Source organism: Sciurus vulgaris (genome assembly GCF_902686455.1).
Source record: "Sciurus vulgaris genome assembly, chromosome: 4".
Classification (NCBI taxonomy): Eukaryota; Metazoa; Chordata; class Mammalia; order Rodentia; family Sciuridae; genus Sciurus; species Sciurus vulgaris.
Window position 1 is genome coordinate 31,157,216 of NC_136464.1, and position 19,134 is coordinate 31,176,349.

The following is a 19,134-nucleotide window of genomic DNA, read 5'->3' on the forward strand; positions in this document are numbered from 1 at the left end:
ACAGCCAAGAAGAGAATTGGTGAACTGGAAGTTAAGTTTGAAAACACTATCCAGAATGCAGCACAGAGATTAAAAATGGAAAAATACAGAAGTGAGAATAAAAGACATAGAAAACAGAGTAAAAAAAAAAAACCTATTATACTTTTAACTGAAGTCCCAGAAGGAGAGGGCATATGGCAGGACATTTCTTACCCGAGTCTATCCTTTAGGTTCTTTGATGGTAATGAGGTGTTTTTGCCTATAAGTAAGTAGAACAGTGGGTCACACCCTAATTCAAAACATCTAACTTTCCCTTCCTTTTTTTTTACCCATGGGGGATGGGTAAAAGTACTTGAGATTGAACCCAGGGTCTTGCACACACCAGGTAAGTGCTGTACCACATCCCCAGTCCTACCCTTTCCTTCATTGTCAAAACTCTCTCCTTGTTTTCAGCTGGCCAAATCCTGAGTAGAAGACAACCTCTTGACAGCCTGAGATGCAGAGCTCTGCAAAGACATAGGAAGGGGAGGGTGTTGGTACTGTTCCCTGAGAGTATTCCCAAGGACACAGGAGAACACCAGAGAGGAGAAGGCTGGGAGAACAGATTCAGACCAGAAGAGGTCCCCAGAAACAGGTGTAAGCAGCACTTAACTTCCTCTGCCCCAGGGGCTCGTTCAGGCTGATCCTCAGTCACTCTTCCAGGCCTTCCTGTCACATGGAATCTAAAGCAGTTCTAGCCACTCCTCCCTCACACATGGTCCTCATCTGGTCCACAGGGCATATGCTCACATTCCTCGCTCTCAGTGTGGTCTTTTGTGATTGCTGTCTTTGCTACACCCTCATAAGCTGAAAGCACAGCCCCTCACCATAAGACTCCTTGGGTTCCTGTCCTACATGGATCCCTGGGCCTCCTCAACTCCAGGACACATATCAGACTCCCTCAAGACATTTCCTTGCAGCCCATCTTACCAGGTTTGAGATGAAGGGAAACCTTCCTTTCCTTTGGGGTTGGCACCCTAACTGTCCAAGGGGCTGGGAAACACAACATAGCTTTCTACAAAGAAATTCTCTCAAAATGCCCCCCCAAAATCTCCAGTTTCTGATCCTCATTTACCCTCAGTGCAAGAGAGCCATCTCATCTCAAGGGTTCTCAACCCGTCTTCTGTCCTGCAATTCCTTCCACGAGGGGTATCTTTGCCTCCGTACCTTAGCCAATACTAAAATAGACCTGACTTAATATCTCATTTATATGTATCACACTACATCTGAATAGAGAAAAAAAATCTGGAAGGAGACACTGCACATGCTAGCAATATTGATCACCAGAAGTTGATTTACTTTTTATTTCTGATGCTGGGGATAAAACCCAGGACTAGGCTTATGCTAAGGAAGTACTCTACCACTGAGCTGCACCCCCAGTCCCAGAAGTTGAGATGGTAGGTCAGTGTTGTTTACTTTTTGTAGTTTTCTAAAATGCATTATTTTATAAGCATTTTTTTAAATGTGGTTGCTGAAGCAAGCCTTATTGTTTACCCACCCAACAACCATTTCCTCCACTCTCATTAAATACAACTTGCAAGAATTTGTTCACATATTAGGTGGCTAGAGTTTCCGAGGAGACTGAACTCTCTCTGCCCCAGGACTGACCCTTGGTCACTTGAGGCGATATCTTCCCTGCTGCCAGGCACTGGCTACAGAAAGAACATAGATCTTATTCTGTCCAATGAAACGAGACTGGGAAGACATCTAGGAAATGCTTCTTTGCTTTAATTGAACAAAAACGATGATAAATAAACTGTAACACATTCACACAATGGAGTATTATTCAGTACAAAAAAGAAATGATCTGTCAAGTCATGAAAAGACATGGAGGAAACCTAAATTCAAAAACCTAAGGGAAAGAAGCCAAAACAAAAAGGCTATGTACTGTATAATCCCCCAAACGTGACCTTCTGGAAAAGGCAAAACTATGGAGACAATAAAAAGACCAGTGATTGCCAGGGGTGGGGGCGGGGGAGGACAAATAGGTGAAGCAGGGAATTCATGGGGCAGCGAAACTCCAGCATTCAGAATGAGACTTCAACCACGGAGACAGTCTCCCAACCCCTGGGATGCACAACCCCAGGAGCAAACCCTAATATAAATCTGGAGCAACAGTGTGAGTGGATGCAGGTTCATCAGCTATAACCCATCCACCATCCCAGTGCCAAACCGTAACAGGAGAGGCCTGCGTGTGGAGGGGCAGGGGCCATGTGGGGCTTGCTATACTTCCTGCTCCATTTTGCTGTGAATTAAAACAACTCTAAAAAATAAAATCTATTAAAATTAAAAGGTTTTTAAAAGATATAATTCCTGTCCTGTATGCTCACAGGTGTTGGGAGATGGACTGTGGCATTCCATGACACAGGTTGGCAGGGGTGGGCGGGAGCAGGACTGTGGGGGTGGACCATCCCCAGTACAGGCAACTGGGGGAGGGCTGGTAGGGAATTTTAAAACATTAGTAAAACAATCCAAAAGTCAGACTACGTTTTCTTATCACCCAACAGCAATTCTGAACTCTACCAGTGATAAAGTACCCTTCCTTCATTGTACCCTTCATTGTTCCAACTAAGTGCACTATAGTTACTTCAAGACTTGCCACGTGCTAACTTCCAATTAGCACATTTTCCTGCCTTACTCTTTAATAAGCCCTGTATTCTACATGACAGTTAATTTGGAAGTCTCCTAGTTTTAGGGGGGCAGACTTTGACATATAGAGACTTGGCTACTTGTGACATTTTTTAAATTAACAGACTATTTTTAGACCAGTTTTAGATTTATAGAAAAACTGAGTGCAGTTTCCCCTACTATTAACATCTTGCCTTAGCGTAGTGTATTCATTAACTATTGATGGACCAATATTTATACACTATTACTAACAAAAAACCATAGCTAACACGAGGGTCTACTCTACATTGTACTTTCTGTGAGTTTTGACAAATGTATCCTGACATGTGACCACCCTCTCAGTATCATACAGAATGGTTTTACTGCCCCCCAAATAATCTGTGCTTTACCTGTGTGTCTCTCCTCTCCGAGCCCTGGCAACCACTGCTCGTAAAGTCTCCATAGTTCTGCCTTTCATAATATCATATAGTTGGAAATAAACAGTATGTAACAGCCTTTTCACTTCAGCTTCTGTCACTTAGTAATATGCATTAAGTTTCTTCCATGTCTTTTCATAGCCTGATAGCTCATTCTATTTCTTTTTTTTTTCCCCCTGAAGAATATTCTTCTATATGGATATACCATAGTTTATCCATTCATTTTGGGGGCAGGGGTACTGGGGATTTAACCCAGGAGCACTGTATCACTGAGCTACATTCCCAGTCCTTTTTGTTTGTTGTTTGTTTTGAGACAACCTTGAGAAGCTGCTGAGGCTGGCCTCGAACTTGTGATCTTCCTGCTCAGCCTCCCAAGTTGCGGGGGATTACAGGCGTGCACCAACCCCCGCCCCCAGCTCCATTCACTTACTGAAGGGCATCCTGCTTGCTTCCCCTGTGTGTCTATAGAGTAGATTCAGAACCATTCAAGGTGACTTCAAGTGTGATTTGTGTCCCCAGACCCAGGTACTCCATGCCTGTGTTTAAAGAGTACATTCGAAATTAAAAAAAAAAAAAAAGATAGCCCACCAGTGTGAAAACAAACAAATAAAACAGAACTGAGTTCCTTCAATTCTGTCATTCTCGAGGACCAGTAGGAGGTTCATTTTGGGTTTAAAATGGGCAACTGTGATGCAGAGTGTGAGCTAAGAAATGGGCGCTTGGCTGGTAAGTACAGCCTTTGTTTATACACAGAATAATGACTTTGAAAAATGTCCTTAGAATTGACCGTTCATTTGTGTTTATTTGTTTTAAAACTAAAGATTAAATTATGAAAATAATTGTCACTCATTATTACATGATTATTAGAATAATTCTGTCATAGTGATCATTCTAAGATGACCTCCAGGATCCTCCCACCCCTATCATGGCCACCACCTGCATAACCCCCTCCTGAGTGTGGGCAGGACCAGGAATATAATGGAGGTTATCTTCAGTTGACTTTGACTTACTCAAAAGGGAAATTATCCTGGCCTAATCAGGGAGCCCCTTTAAAGAAAGTGACACACCAGCGAGGTCTCTCCAGCTGGCCTTAATGACACAGCCTCCATGAGTTCTACAGCCACATGGAAGTTAAAAGCCACAGGAGTTTGTGGGGAACCCCCCCAAGTCCCCTAGGGGCAGATAGCTGACCCTGTTCCCAAATGACACTCTGACTGCAGTTTTGTGAGGCTCTGAGCAGGGGACACAGCAAACCCCTGCCTGGACTCCTGACCCACAGAAACTGTGAGACAATAAGCACATGTTGCTTTAAACTGCTAAGTGTGTGGTAATTTCTAACAGCAACAACAGAAAACGAATCACGTGAGTTCAAGGTCTCTCAGCCGGCAAGAGGCAGAGCTGGGATCCACACCTCACAGTCCTCAGGCTGCGGAGGAATCCTTATAGAGCTGAAACTAGGAGGGGGTCCAGGAGGAGGTCCTCTGCAGATGCTGAAACAGAGAAGTCAGATGTCAGCCAACATCACACAGCTGGTAAGTAAGGAAGCCAGGCCTGTCCAACTCCAGGGCCTCCAGTGGGTTTGCTCCATGCAAGGCCAAGCAGGTGTCTGCTGGACTAAATGGGCTCCCTGCTGTCATTGCCAGTCCTTGTGGTGACTCACGTGACTTCTGGTGGCAACAGGAGGCTCAGCTGAGAAGAACACTGCAGATGGATCCGTTCCCACTCCCAGACTCATGGACTTGCTGCACCTCAGCCTCACCTGATCATCTAGGTGAGCAGGTAGAGATGCAGGGCCCCTGCTGCTGCCTCTCTCCACCGTTTATTTCCTTTACATCCCATCTGCAATTACTCCACTTGCACATCTGGCCTCTCCTAGCCTCCCACTAAAATGTCAGCCCTTGAGAGACCACGCTTCCCCTGTGCCACTACCATGCCTGCACACAGTAGGTGCGCAGCATGCAGTGACCTTTGCTGAACAGATCGTACAGTGAGAACTAAAGACTCTGTCTCTCCTCCCCTCGATCCTCTCTTCCTTTCCCATTGCCCAGTTCCAGGAAGTTGAGGCTGGTCTTTTTGGAGGATCTCTAGGATGCAGCCCCCACCCTTGCCAGCTCTGCTCCGAAACACCCCACTCCAGTCAGCCTCTGGGCTGAGGGGACAAGAGTATCCCCTGCCAGGCGGCCACCTCACCTAAAACCTCCCAGGTTTGCAGACACAGCACCTGCTCCCTCTGCTGGTAGAAATGGGCAAATACTTGGCCATCCCTCCAGGCTGGAGCCACGGGAGAGGCAGGAGGAAGGCGAGCTAGGAGTTCCCAGTCAGGAGCCCTTGAACCTAGGAAGAGATAGGGTGTGCAGGCTGCTGGGAGTTGGTAGCCTGGTCTGAATCCTTCCCAAGCAAGGAGCCTTCTGATCTGAGGCTTGCAGAGTTGGCCTCAGTTTTACCCACAGGACTGGTAAAACAGCGACATGCCTTTGATGCTTGTCTTTGCAGGGACAAAGGAAATGAATGGCACAGTAGAACTCAAATCCAGGGCCACATGGCTGATAGTCCTCACTCTTCCTGCACCCGGCGCCTCATACATTACCTCTAAACAGCCAGAGGCCTTCCCCCAGCTGTCTCCATATGACTTCAGAGTCAAGGCTGGCTTGGGGGCAGCTCAGCTGGGTCTGCCTGTGGTGGGGAATGGCCTGGTGGGCGGGAAAGTTCAGCCCCAAGACCAGGCAGCACTATGAGCATCCTGGCTGGGTGGCCTTGGGCAAATCTCTCAGCCTCTCTGAACCACTCTAGTTTCATCCTTAAAAGAAATGTAATTCCTGAGATGGGGTTGTAGATCAGTGGTAGAGTGCTTGCTTAATATGTGTGCCTAATATGTATGTCAATCTTCAGCAACACATGAAAATAAATAAATAAAATACAGGTGTCATGTCCATCTACAATGAAGGAGAAGGAGAAGGAGAAAGAAGAAGGAGAAGAAGGAGGAGGAGGAGGAGGAGAAGAAAAATATAATTCCTGACTTAGGAGGTGGTTGGGAGGATTGGAGACAATAGTCTTTCAATTTCCCAGCACAGAGCATCTGGACATAGAACAGCCATTACAGTTTGTAGTGTTGTAAAACATGTCCACAGATGCCCTGTCTGCCCTTGAGTGTGGGCTGGACTGGTGACTTGTTTCTACTGTATAGAAGAAAGCAGAATCGATGGTGGGCATCTCCAAAGACCAGATAAGGAAGGGCCCCCACCTCCTCGGTACTGGCAGTCTTAGATCACCTGTTCCAGGAAGCCAGCTGCCATGTTGAAAGGACACTCAAGCCACCCATGTGGCCTCTGGTCCACAGCCAGAGTGGGCTTGGAATCAGCCCCAACCAACTCTTCTGTGAACAGTAGCCCTGGCCAACATCTTGATCTCATGAGACCCTGAGTCATAACTGCCCAGCTAAGCCACTACCAAAACGGTATGAGATAATAAATGTTGGTCATTTTAAGGTTGCTGTTTATTAGTTCTAAAAATAAAACTGGCCCACTTTAGAATCAGTATGCATGGGCTGCAATTGCTGTGATCACCAGAATCTGCGAGAAGAGGGTCAGGCCCTGTGGACCTGGCTGGAAAAGAAAGAATGATGAGAACTGATACTTCCTGTATGCCTGCCACCTGTGGGCATTGAGCTAAGTACCTTCCATTGATCTTCCCAGAAAAACCTCCCCCAATCACAAGAGGTAGATACTAGGATCATACTAGAGGGGAAAACAGAGGCACCAAAGTCAGAGGAACCCACCCAAGGTGACACAGAGGAGCAGCAGACCTGGCATGGGATCCAAACTCTACTATTCCAGCATCCAGGCACCTATCCAAGGTGTTACCTGGGCCCCGCCCAAGTGCAGTGACTCAAGGACCCTTCCCCACCCTGCCACCCTACCCCTACCTGCCCCTACCCCCACCACCACCAAGTGCAGTGACTCAAGGACCATTCCCCCCCATCACCCTACCCCCACCACCACCTCTTGCTCTCCTGTGGGGGTGATGATAGGTACAGGTAGTAGGACAACTCCCGTGTAGCCCACTGTGCCTTAGCCAAAGCGGTCCCTCTACCCACATCCTCCGTCCTGCTCACTGTAGACAGGTGAGTCTACCCCTCACCTACATGCCAGTCACCTCCAAACTGTAAGAGCCCTTCACGACATCTAATCCAACCTCCCCCTCCATATTTTCAGAGGTTCAGAGAGGTGCAGTGATTTATCTAAGGACACAGAGGCAACTGAAAGAGCCCTGGGCAGGAACCCAGGTCCTTCCCTGACTTACTCTTTTTTCCCCAGTGCTGAGGATGGAACCCAGGGCCAGGTTCATGCTAGGCAAGCGCTGTACCACTGAGCTGCCTCCCAGCCCTGCCTGACTCCTCTCAATCCTGCCCACATACTGCTTTCCCAGCACTGTAACTGTCCCAGTGCCCCCAGTAGTCCCCCTACCTCTCCAGGTACCTGAGATCGGAACCCAGAGGCCAAACTTCCCAACAACCTCCACTGGCCCAGCCCCCAAGGGAGCCAGAGGAGGGGGCTTATCTGTACCTGTTCTGTGGGGGTGTCTCACCCTTGCCCAGCCCTCCCTGCCAGGCGCCTTGATTAATGGGCTGCTGCTATCTTATCTCCCAGCCACAGTAGCTAGGGAGTAATGGTGGTGGCTGTCTGGGAGGACATTCAACCTGCAGGAGGGAGGGTCCCAGGGGTCTGCTCTGTAACCGCCTTCTTGCTCCCCAACCAGGCTGAGGGCCCAGGACAGTGCCTGGTATTTAACAGGGAATGGCTAAATGGTAGCTCTTTGGCCAGGGGGGTTGGTCCTGGAGCTAGGTAGGGCCTGCCTGGGGTCAAGCAGCCCCAGCTGGCCAGCCAAAGGGATAACTAGGAAGTCACATCTCCATTAGGTGGCACATTTGTAAAGAAGACACAGATTTGGGGCTTAGAAATGAAATTAATTTGGTTTTTATGTTATTTTAATGAGTAACCTAAGAGTGGGCTTAGGGGTCTCTCCATCTTTGAGGCTTTTGCAAATCCCTTCATACGCTAAGCCTCATTTTCCATATCAGTTAAAGGGGTAGAGAAACTGTACATTGTTCTCCACACAGGGCAATTAGGGTGAAATAACTTCTGAAAAGCACTTTAGAGACTATTCCATGTCGTACTGGGACATGGGCTCTGGGGTCCCAACTGACTGAAGGGTTGATGTTGATGTGCTTCTATTCCCAGAACCAACTCCAAATCCAGGTTCAGCTCTGGGCACCTGTGCCACAGGCATGCTAAGGCTGGCTTAGCAAGGAAGAATGGCCTAAAGTTCCACTTTGCCCTGTCCCAGATTATTCCACAGTCCTGGTATGATGTTAATAATCCCTTCACTTTCCAAAGTGTCCCCGTTTGGACAAGTTGTATGGTCCCAGGTTAAAGGAACTTGTTTTATCCCTCCCCCAGGGACGGAGGGTAAGATTGCATCTAGCTTCGAGTGAGGGGCCAGCATATCTGCAGTCGGGCAGTTAACTCGGCCAGGGCTGTGTAGACTCAGAACCCCGGGGCTGGGCTGGTTGCCACTGTAAGGGCCTGAGGACTCCTCCATCAACCTCCTCCCCAGAAACAGGTGGTCACCACAGACAGGAGAAGAAGATGGAGATGAAGGAGGGGTGGGTAGGAGGAAGGGAAGGAGAGAGGCATGGACCTTTGAATGTGTAAATTGAGTAAGAAAATAATAGATGAATTAAATGAGGGAAGGAAGAAAAAACGGACGAATGGATAAAAGGGGAGACTGGGTGGAAGGAAGGATGAACAGATGAAGGATGGATAGATGTAGGAACCAAGGGAGGCGTGAGAAGGGATGCATGTCAGAGTCTTACTGACCCCCATTCCAACCCCTTTGAAAGGGCACAGCAAATGGCCCAGCCAGACCTTATGTTCAGGACATACAGATGACTTTAGGGCCCAGAGAAGTCAGCCTTCCCTCCCCCACTCTAAAGACATTTCCAGGACTACCCGGACTACCCCTTCCCTTCTGCTCCCTTTTGCCCCTTCCCAAAGGGCAAAGGGCAGCACCACCAAGGAAAGCTAGCTGCTATCAGGCGGTTTATCCCAGCCCTGTTTACTCTGGGTCGGCAATTAACAGAACCTCCTTCCCATCAACTAACAGCGGGGGCCTGTGCAGGGCAGGGGCCCAACAGGCCATGTAACTCATTGATAAGCAACAGGGAACAGAGAGAGGCGACTCCCTAATCCATTAGCACCCCTCCTGCCTCTGAAGAAGCACCCAGGTCCCCGTAGTGAGCCGGGAGGTGTGCAGGTGGTTGCGGAGGGGTGGGCTGGGCCCTGATCTGCCCTCCCTGGGCTAGAGCTGAAAGACCGCCTGGTCCAGTGGTGAAGATCATGCGTCTCGGCAAGGGCCAGGCCAAGGTTCATAGAACAGTCGGTCTTTTGCCACCTATTAGCTGTGTGACCTTGAGCAAGTTATTTCAGCACCCAGCCTGTGTCTTCTGCTCAATAAGATAGGATGAAGGTAGGATAGACCTATGTCACAGGGCCAATGCCAGGACAGCTGCCAGGACCAGCTGAGTCAACATACCCACCAGACAGCCCAGCACTGGACTTCAGTAAGACCGCAAAACAAGCTTTGGCCTCCTTTGGGGACCTGGGACTTTTATCTCAGAATTGTTATTCTCTGCCTCCTTCTAATCTCCCATGGGGCCCTCTCAGGGTCCTGCATGCACATGGAAGCCCAGCTCCCTCCCTTGCCCAGAAGGACCACAGAGGTTCCCACTAAAATGAATATTATTCATTCATCAAAAAGGAATGTGGTACTGATACATGCTATAATAGGGATGAACCTCAAAAACAATGCTCAGAAGAAGAAGCCAGTCACAAACGGTCATACAGTGTACGTGAAGATGTACGTTTCTATGAAGAGTCCAGAACAGGCAAATCTATAGAGACAAAAAGTATTGTGGTGTCGCCAAGGGCTGGGGGAAAGAGTGGGGTCCGGGGGGACAGGTAGCAACTGCTTAATGTATATGGGGTTCTTTGTGGTGACTAACATTTTGGAACTAGAGAGAAAGTGATGCTTGCATCACATCATGAATGTACTAAATGCCACTTTGAGAGGGCTGTTGGTGGCATGGGATTTTGCCTCACTCGAACACCAAGTAGAAATTCAGTTCTTCAGTAGTCCTAGCCACCCGTGTCACTGAACAGGAGAGCACAGAGAGAGCCTATCCATCACTGCAGAGATTCTACTAAACAGAGCTGCCAAGACAAATTTGACCTCCAGGAAATCAAATAATTATAGTGATAAAACCTCCTCCCAGACATTATCTCACCTGAGCCTCTCTCCAGCATGGCATTACACTTTCCTTTAAGAGAAGGGCAAACTGGGACCCCAAGAGCAGTGCAACCCCAAGGCTGCACAGAATGTGGCAGGCCAGGGACTTCTGGGTCTCGAGGCATCAGGGTCAAGGTCCTTCCTGCCTCCTAGAGATGACTGTGCCCGAGCTGCACCCTAGCCACTGGCTCTCCTGCCCACGTCTTGTCTCTTGGTTTCCTATCAGATCTGCTTTCTCCTAACAGGGCCCTGGCACCCGTTTAGAACAGAAAACACCCATTGTGAAGGTGTGTGGTCGGGAGTGGAAGGGTGCTCAGCTCCTGTCTGCAAAAACTGTGGGGAAGAAAACTTATTGCCAAGTGATTTGGAATTTGAACAAAAATTCCAGGAAGCTAGAGGCTGGGTATTGTGAGTTGAGGGGAAAGAATGCACCTCTCCCTGACCCCAACTGCCTTGCATATGACCAGGTCAACAGGCACCGACCTCTGTCTGCAGTGGACCCTGAACCATCTTCAATGACCTCAGTGGGCTGGGGAGGGGCAAATCACAGGGTTTTTTAGCTTTCCTGACTTGGGAACAATCTGGACTCATGGGGCTGTGGGAAAAGCACAGAATGTTAAGAGAGTTCGACCTTTGTTTGGTTCCAGCTCAGTCACTTACTGCCTGGGTGACCTGGAATAAGTCAACCTCTCTGAGCCTCAGTTTTCTCATCTGTAAAATAGGGACTACTTATGCATGCCTCCCTTAGCTGCAAGGATGGAACAAGATAACAGATGTTGCTCTCAAATACCTCATTAAAATGGGTTATTTGCCTGCCATGATGGCACACATCTGCAGTCCCAGTGGCTCAGGAGGCTGAGGCAGGAGGATCGCAAGTTCAGGCCAGCCTAAGCAACTTGGCAAGGCCTAAGCAACTTGGCAAGGCCTAAGCAACTTAGCAAGACCCTGTCTCAAAATAAAAACCACAAAGGGCTGGGGATGTAGCTCAGTGGTTAAGAGCCCCTGGGCTCAATCTTGGTACCAAAAAAGATGAGTTATCCTCACGAGGATCCCAAGATTTCTCAGCTACTGTCCGAATTGGAATCTCTCCTGAAAAAGGAATCCTGGTAAATCCTCATTAAATAACAGTACAATGACAGCATCTGGCCAAGCTCTCTGAGGGCAAGGGTGACAACCCAGGCAGAGGCAAGGGCTAGGGCCTCACTGTACACAGGGTGTGTGTGGTGGAGTCACATCCAGTTGGGAGCCTCCCCACTGTGTGACCTTATCGCCTCTACCTTCCCATGAGCACAGGAAGAAGAGGAGGACAGTAACAGTAACATCTACCCCACAGCATTGAATAGAGGTTGAAATGAAAACATAGAGCCTTAGCACAGGGCCTGACACACAACCGTCTGCTAACACCACTATCCATCGGGGCTCTGTTCTGGGTCTGAGCAGATAAGAAGGGCGTGAACTCAACTAACCACTGCAGACAGAAGGGACAAGGGACAGGGACGAGGGCACAGGAGGGAATTCCAGTTGTATGGAGCTTCCAGAAGGGAAGAAGAGGCCCACAAGCAGGGCACTGGAGAGACACCGTGGCCAGCAGGGATGCAGAACCGGACCAGGCACAGCCCCTCCCAGGCCAGCATTTCTCATCCTGGTCCAAAGCCCACTGCAGCCAAATCCCCTGGGAGTGACAGGCATTGAACTGGAATCCCTGCAGGTGGCCCAGCGATCTAAATGAGTATTTTAATCAGTTTCCACAGTGATTGCTTTGCAACATAAACGTAGTTTGGGAACTACTATGGGATGTGCCCAAATCAGCCAAGCTAGCCAAGGGAGGCCCAGAGGACAGCCACAAGAAGTTAATCCCCAATCTTCATCTGTCCATCATTTCTCTTAGAATTAAACACCAAAAACGAGGCATACGCTGGGGTAAGAAGCAGCGGCTGACACAACACTGACACTGGCCAACTTCAGCAGATGGCCCATCAATCAGAAGAGTCACTGACCACTCAGAACAGAGATCTGACCAATCAGAACACCAAGAACAGCCAAGCTGCAGAGGCCCCAGATGTCAGCCCCATGAGGCCCTGGAAGAGTCCACACTGGGCACAGGGTTCATGGTGGGCAGGGTTCTGGGCCCCACGCCAGCCCTAACCACACTCTCCCCTTTTCATCTGTTTTGTCTGTTGGGTTCCCACACACCACCTCTATCACTTGCAAGCCTACTTTTTTTTTTTTTTTTTTTTTGCGGTGCTGGGGATCGAACCCAGGGCTTTGGGCTTGCAAGGCAAGCACTCTACCGACTGAGCTATCTCCCTAGCCCAAGCCCTACTTTAAAAACAACAATAACAAAAAGCCTGTGTGCCAGTCATCTCCACAGGGCCTCTGTAGGCACTGGGCGCAGGACATTTCTGGGTGAAGGAAGGCTGTGTGGACATTGCCCACTAACTGCCAGTAGCAGCCCAGTCGTCCTGATGACCAAGCCCAGACCACAGCCCAGGTGGGGCAGCCATTCACCTAGATGAGAAGCACTTTTAGTTCAACGCTCTCACTTTACAGGTGAAGCACTTGAGACTCACCAAGCCAAGCAACCAGCCGCAGCAACAGGGTAGAGTTGAAAAAAGGAGAGCTAACCAGAAGTGGACTGAGCCCAGGTCTCAGAGACAAACCTAAACAGGGTTTCCCACAAGTGGGCCGAAGGGAACTGAGGAGTGCCTTTCAGAGAGGCTTGTGTGAGCTCCCGTACTCTGAACTACCAGCTGAAGAACAAGCATCAGGTATTCCCTTCTGGAGCCTGAACTCTCAGCAGCCAGCACAGAGGGGCCATTCTGGGACCAGTCAATAAGGCCAGGACCCATCCAGCTGTTCCCAGGCTGGGGCCCCAGCTTCCTCCTTGCAGAAGACAATTGCTCCATTGGCTGGAGAGAAGGATCAGTCCACCATGTCCTCGTCCCACTGGCTGTGGCCATTTGGAGTTCCTCCCGCCCAGCACCCTCTCCTTAATGAGGACATTGTTTGCTCAAGAGCTGGCCCCCACCCCTGATGCTCCTGCCCTGAGTTTCCCCTTCACAGTCCTGCCCCCAGGGTCCTCCCAGGGGTTCCTGACTTCCTCTCCTGCACCCAGAGCACAAAGTCCGGGAGGCCCCTCTGACCTACTGTCCCCTGGCAGAGCCAGTCACCGCCCCCTCCAAGCCTCTGTTTTTTATATTAATCAGAGTTTCGTGGGCTGCCAATTGACTTCTGTTCAGCTTGAGAGCTGGAGTTCAGTCCTGAGAGCATGTAATTCCAGCCCAAAGCAAAGAAATCTGCTGTTTTATTTACAGCCTAATGAACCATTCCGTGTTGATTTGAGGAAACACTGAGAATAGTTTATGACCTGTTAGCATTGCCTTCACAGTCCCTGGGTGGTCGGGCCCCACAGGGTAGAGGACAGCTTTCAGCCACCACATTTTATAAATTTGGGGTTCCATGAACATCCCCATAGGCAAGGCTAGGAAAGCAGGGGCCTGTACTGTCCACCTCCTGGGTTTGCACAGATCCCCCTCAATACTTAAACTGCAATGGTTCTACACACCTTCATTTAATTTCCCAACAAGTCTGCAAAGAAATGCTTCCTGTCCCTGTTTTGCAGATGGGGAAACAGAGGGCCAGGGAGATTCGTTTCATCTGAATTCCCTCAGCCTGCAAGCAGTAGAGGTTAAGGCAGGCAGAGGGGCCTTTGACCCTCCATCTAGTGTTTTTTTCTACCTTCCACAGAAGTGACTTGGAAGCACCTCAGGTTTGTTCCTCGGCTAGCTTCCAGTCTAGACTGTGAGCTCCCTGAGGTCTGAAGCCCTGCAGCCTGCTGCCACCTTAGTGCCTTGAGTCTCACTAGGGGTCTGCTCCCCGCGGGCCCACTTCCCTGCAAGGCAGTTTGGGTCAGCGCTCGTCAGGTTGGCACTTTGCACATGCAGCCAAGTATCTGCAAACCATAGGAAGAAACCTTGGGTTTGAATCCTGGCTCCGCTTCTTGGCTGTGTGATCCCAGCAAGTTACCTAATCTCTGTGAGCTTCTGTTTTCTCCTGGTGCTATGGGGATAATGAAATGAGATAACCAAGAGGTAAGCAGAGCACTAATACCAGGTGCCTAGGAGGTCCTAAATAAGCACCCAAGAGAGGAAGGGGAAAAGGAAGTTGAGCTAAGCTTAAGGGGCTTGTCCATCACTCCCCACCCCCCAAAATGGGCAACTGACAACTTACTCCACTCAGACACCACCCACTCCCCCCAAAGTTACATTGTTACCCTCCTGATCCTTCCTGGGCCTCCCAAGAATTCCAGCAGAGCCCAAAAAAGATTCTGGTTCCCAGCCTGAGACCAAGTGGCTACAAAGATCCCTTTTGTCAATCACTTCCTCCAACTAAGTCTTCATCCATCCTTTCATTCATTCCATCATGCAACATTTTTTGAGCACCTATGATGGGATGGACAGTATCAGAGATGGCTTTGTGGAGATCTTGGTTCAGGAAGAAACAAGCAACTGATCAAATAAACATAATTGCATAATCATCAGTGTGATGAGGGCTGCAGATGAAGCTTCAGGGTTCTAGAGAGTACCCAGCAAGGAGACCTGGTCTACCTGGAGCTTGGATAAGAACTGTATCCCGAGAGCAATGGGAGCCACTGAGGGTCTCAAGCCAAAGTGTGGGGACAGCAGGTTTGTGGTGCAAGTGGTAACTTCAACTACTGCAGAGTGGAAGAGACTGAAGGCAGCTGAAGAAAACAAGAGGAGGGCAACAAGGAGAGGATGAGGAAGGAAGAGCATGGGTGGAGGAAAGAAATTCAGGAGCAAGTAGCTGCAGAATGAGACAACAGTTTCTAAAGACCACTGTCACACACATGTTCAATGATGCTCACTAGCAGGTACATAGATAGCTCTTACTATGTACACTCTTGTCGGCAATTTTTTAAATTAACTCTAACCTCCTCAATAATCCCATAAGGAATTATTATTCTTAACATCCCCATTTTACAGATGAGGAAACTGAAGCTCAGAGAGGTCAAATAACTAGCCCCAGGTCAAGAGGCGTTGCTGAAACTACAACTTAGTCTGACTCCAGAGTTCATGCTCTTAGCCAAAACTTGACTGCCTCAGATGTACTTCTAGCTAAGGCTGCCTCTAGCCACAGCCTAGGATTCTTAGTAGTGTTGGGAACTCAGGGGGAAGAAGAGAGCATTGTTCAGCCTTCTGTCCACCCACAGCCCTGTCAGTGCATGCCAGCATGTCCCTACCCCATCCCACTTGCTTTCGCCCTTCAAATGGGCACACTTAAAGCTGGACCAAGCCCCAGGACCAAGACAAACCTGTCCTCTGCTTTTGTTCCTGAACAATGTGAACTCTGGAACAATCTGTCAGTAACCAGGCTCGCAGAAGGGACAGCTCAGGCTTACCTCCTGCCACTGGATTCAGTGATTAGTGGGCCTAGCTCAAGTCCCTCTATGGCAAAACTCAAACTATGGGTGCCCAGTGATCAGAGTACAGGCACTCAACACAGAGGCCCTGCACAGCTGGGGCAGGTGTTGATTTTGCAACTGACAAAGCTTAAAGGATAGAAAGTAAAACAGTGCTGGAGGTATGATCAGATGAACACTAGATGGGAGGTCAGGACAGCCATATTTAGTTTCCTCTTAGATAAAATGGTGTGTGGTGGAAAGGGATACCTAGGATAACAGGATCCTGCCAGCAACAACAGTGCTCTTAATCACACAGACAACTCACCCTGGGCATTCACCAGTAGCTGCTATGAGGACAGTGTCCCAGCAGGGGAATGCTGAGGTTGTAAAAGGCAGTTGACTCCAACAGGCTCTGAAATAACTAACAAGACAGTCTTAGCTCCCCTGGAAGTCTGCAAGCCTAGGCTGTCAGCACCTTCTCACAGCCAGGAGATGCAAGAGGTGACAAGGGCCAAGGGCCTCTTCCATCCCTCAGCCCACCTCAGGTCAAAGACAAGGCCAGCCTCACCTCCATCATCATCCCAAATCACTGTCTTTTCAGTATCTCATTTGATATTCAAGATCACCTCATGAAGAATGCAGGGCAAAGCCATCTGCTTCACAAATGAAGCAACTGAGACTCAGGGCGCCAGGGGACTTGATAGTAAATTGAAAATATGTAACTCAGAACTTTTGAATTGAAGCTTGATGCACTCCCACTGCCCCCAGACTGCCTCTCCTGGGGGCCTTGTAGGTTGGCATGAGCAGGGTGGCCCTCCTGGCTCTGCTACACAAATGATCACAGAACACTATGCGTCAGGTTCTAGCTAAGTGTTGGTTCATGGAATTATTTTATCAAGGTTTATTCAGTAAAAGGATCAAAGAACAACATTTCATATAGTTAGAAGGACAATCCAACCAGAAGATACAATAATCATGAAGCTTCATGCTCCTAACAACATAGCTTCAAAAGACAAAAAGCAAAAGTGACTTCAAAAAAAAAAAAAAGGAAAATCCAACAAATCCACAAGCAAAGTAGACTTTATACACCTCTCTCAGAAATAAATTAGGTAAACCAGCAGTCCTCAAACATTTTGGCCTTGGAATCACTTTGAAAATCCCAGCTGAAAACCCCAAAGAGTTTTCGTGTATGTAGGTTTATCTATTGTTATTTACCATTTTTGAAATTTAAAATAAGAAATAAATTTATTAATTTACTAATAAATCATTATGTTAAATAAATTTTCTTGAAAAATAATTACATTTTCTAAAGAAAAAAAATCATAAAAAGAGTGGTGATTATTTTATATTTTTGCAAGTCTCTTTAATGTCCTGCTAAGTAAAAGATAGCTGCATCCTCATAGATGCTTCTGCATTCAATTTGCTGCCACATGTGGTTTGATTGAAGTATATGAAGAAAATTTGGCCTTACCCAGAAAGGCAGTTGGAAAAGGGAGGAGTATTTTAATGCCTTTTTGAATAATCATGGATATTCCTCTTTGATACTACTAAAAAAATGACATATGGTAGTTTCTTAAATGCTCATTGTAATATAGAATCAAAACCACATTTAACAATTTTTTCTTACTCTATTATCTTAAAATTCATTGGTCTATCTTGTACTTTGAATAGACCTTTGAATTTTGTATACTTTTGAACTTGTAGATCTCCTGAAAGGATCTTGGGAACCCCCTGGGGTATCCTGACCACATTTTGAGAACCATTTGAAATAGACAATGAAAAACTAGAAAAAGTCAGGTGCAGTGGTGCACGCCTGTAATCTCAGCCGCTTGGGAAGCTAAGGCAGGAGGATTGTGAGTTCAAAACTAGCCTCAGCAACTTAGCAAGGTCCTAAGTGACTCAGTGAGATATAAAAATATATAAAAAATAAAATATAAAAAAGGGTTGGGGATGTGGCTCAGTGGTTGAGTGTCCCTGGGTTTAATCCCAGGTACCAAAAAAAAAAAAAGCTGAAAAATATAGGATTTGATAATAAAATTATCAAGTAGCATAGATCTAAGAGGTATCAATAGACAACTTTGCACAGAACTTTGCTCATAACAAACCACAAGTACATGTTCTTTTGAATAAGTGGTCCCCTCCATCAGCTGGGGAAACACAAGCCAGGATAGACTGCAGACACTCCAGAATGGACACATGCCCAGCACACCAGGTGTTCCACCCACTGCCTCAGCCCTGTTTCAGTCAGAAATGAAGTTGGAAAAGGGCACCACATCAGAGAGCAGCCTTCTTCTCAACCACAGAGCCAGGGTAACAGGCCGGCCACTGACAGAGAGCTCTCCTGATGACTGCCCCCAGCACAGCCCTGACTGGCTCAGTGGGTAGTGAAGGGTTTCCCTCCTCTTTGCTCCCATCATGGGTCCACATCAGGGAGACTCAGGAGTCCCTAAGTGGAAGTTGCCAGGTAAAGATTGCCCATTCTCCTCTTCCAGGAAGCTTCCAGATTGGCCCTACTGTCCTTTGGGACCCCAGGGCTGCCAGGTACAGACTCCCTTGGCTCTCAGGCCATGTGCTGTTCTTACATAACCAGCAGTAGGAACAATGCCTGGCTCTGTCCAGGTCAGGCAGTGGGATGCCAAGAACAGCACAGTCAACCAGCTGCCTAAGGAGCCAGCACCTTGCACAACCACCTGGGGGGTCCTAACGCCCCCACCAGTGCCCAAGGCCACACCTCCCTAGAGGGTAGAAGCCTGCCAAACCCAAAGAATGATGAAGGAGCCGGAGCACGGGGAGCAGAATCACTTCTCAGAGTCCAAAGCCAGAGCCAGGGCCAAGGTGTCCAAGGAGGCTTTCAAAGCACGCACCACATTTCCATCCCAACTTCACACATCCCTTGGGGATCTAACATTTCCAGGTGCCCTTCACATGCTGGCACTATGCAGGGAGCTTTTTATTCATTCATTCATTCATTTTATTTGCCCATCACAATAACTGCTAAGGAAGTTCCATTTTAGAAACAAAGAGATTTAAGAATCAGAATGGTTAAGTACTTGCCCAAGGTCACACATCTAGTAAGGAGCCAGGATTTGAAACTGGCTCTGTCCGCAGATCTGGGGCTTTTGCACCATTACTGGCCCTGTAGAGACCCATCCTTCACATTCTCTCTGAGTGGTCATCTGCAGAACCTCTTAATGGTCAGGACAGAGAGAGGAGAAGGAGAAGGAAAGTCTCCTGTCTTGCTTATCCTGGACATCAAAAGATACCCTGCCCCATCCTGGGCTCTGCCTATTGACTTCTTCTGCCTCC

General features: G+C 48.3%; 1 protein-coding gene across 1 annotated transcript in view; it reads right to left on the bottom strand.

The window, feature by feature from the left end:
• Positions 1 to 421, bottom strand: part of GOLGA7B (golgin A7 family member B) — a 55,077-nt gene extending 54,656 nt beyond the window's left edge. The window contains exon 1 of the mRNA XM_079137867.1: positions 395 to 421. Within this exon, the coding sequence (XP_078993993.1) occupies positions 395 to 406 (12 nt within the window). The 5' untranslated portion in view covers positions 407 to 421. The remainder of the gene's footprint in view (positions 1 to 394) is intronic.
• Positions 422 to 19,134: the final 18,713 nt, after the last annotated feature.